General features: G+C 41.5%; 1 protein-coding gene across 1 annotated transcript in view; it reads left to right on the top strand.

The window, feature by feature from the left end:
- The first annotated feature begins 667 nt into the window (after window positions 1-667).
- The window catches only part of LOC102501139 (phosphatidate cytidylyltransferase, mitochondrial-like), a 13,162-nt gene continuing 12,570 nt past the window's right edge, over window positions 668-1,259 (top strand). Inside the window, exon 1 of the mRNA XM_006169047.3 lies at window positions 668-885. Coding sequence (XP_006169109.1) covers window positions 750-885 — 136 coding nt within the window. The 5' untranslated portion in view covers window positions 668-749. The remainder of the gene's footprint in view (window positions 886-1,259) is intronic.

Genomic DNA, 1,259 nt, shown 5'->3' with positions numbered 1-1,259 from the left:
TCCCTTAACCACTAGGCTACTGGTTTGGCCCTGTGACAGTTCACTGATGCAAATCTTTTGGGTCATCAGGAAAGCCATGATGCATTTTTGCATAGAAAATATGTCCTGACTTTCTTGACAACCTAATATTATCCTTATTTTATAGATGAAACCTTGAGTTCTAAGAAGTTAAGTGACTTGCCCAGACTGACACAGATGAAAAGCACCTAGACTTAGGTGCAGGCCTGTCTCCAAAGCCTGTGCTTTTTCTGCTGAAGCTCGTTTTTATTTCCCTTTCCCTTTAAGTCTAAAATCAGTATGTCTAGAAATCATGAACTAGAGCATGAACTTCCCATGTTATATGGGCAAGAACAGAGGCAAGAATAAAGATAGAAAATGCCTTCATCCTCTAGAAAATGAAGCGAAAAACAAGATGATAAAATTTAAAACTTTTGATGTTCCCAAAGACATTTATTGTTTTTAAAACCCAATGGTGACTTTCCTCATTTAGGAGAAATATTCATTTTGTTTTCTTTGGCATTTTGATCCTTTCCTGTGTCATAATTTCTATGACTTTGGCAAAAAACTGTAGATCTTGGGATAGCTTATTAGGATAATAATTATCTTGTGTCAACAGAACCAACACTCCAAGATATACAGTGGCAGGGGTTGGGGGTGGTTCCATGCATAAGCCCAAGACTTGAGCAATATTCCACTTCTTGAGTTTTTCTTCTGAATGTTCTACTTTCTTTCAGGTGAAAATTGTGGCAATGAATGAGAACGTCACTCTTAGATCAGCCCTCGATAAAAATCTGAGGAGCGCTGTGACAGCAGCCTTCCTCATGCTCTCTGAAAGCTTCTCCGAAGAAGACCTGTTTGTAGAGATCGCTGGACTCTCCTATTCAGGTTGGTGTCACCGATGCGCAGACTTCTGCAAGGACGTGTAGGCGTGTTACCTGGCGCCTGTGCAGCTGTCTGCTCCCCACTCAGTAGTAGGGTCGCAGCAGTCAGTCCGGATTCCAGCTTTTTGTGTGTTACTACAATGCCCTCGGGACTCATCTCCCATCTTCCGGGTCCCCCCACTCTGTTTCTCTACCTGTGTTGCCCAGGATAATTTTGTAATTTTTATTTTGAAATTATTTCAAATTTGAAAAGGTTCAAGAATAATACAGAAAACTCCCACATACCAGTTCCACAGAGCCACCAGTTTTAACATTTTACCGCAGGGACTAGCAGATGGCATAATGGTTACATTGCTGGACTCCCACATAGTCGACTGC

Source organism: Tupaia chinensis, unplaced genomic scaffold (genome assembly GCF_000334495.1).
Source record: "Tupaia chinensis unplaced genomic scaffold, TupChi_1.0 Scaffold146715_1, whole genome shotgun sequence".
Taxonomy (NCBI): Eukaryota; Metazoa; Chordata; class Mammalia; order Scandentia; family Tupaiidae; genus Tupaia; species Tupaia belangeri.
Note: the sequence above shows the minus strand (reverse complement) of the source record. Positions and strands in the feature narration are given on the sequence as shown.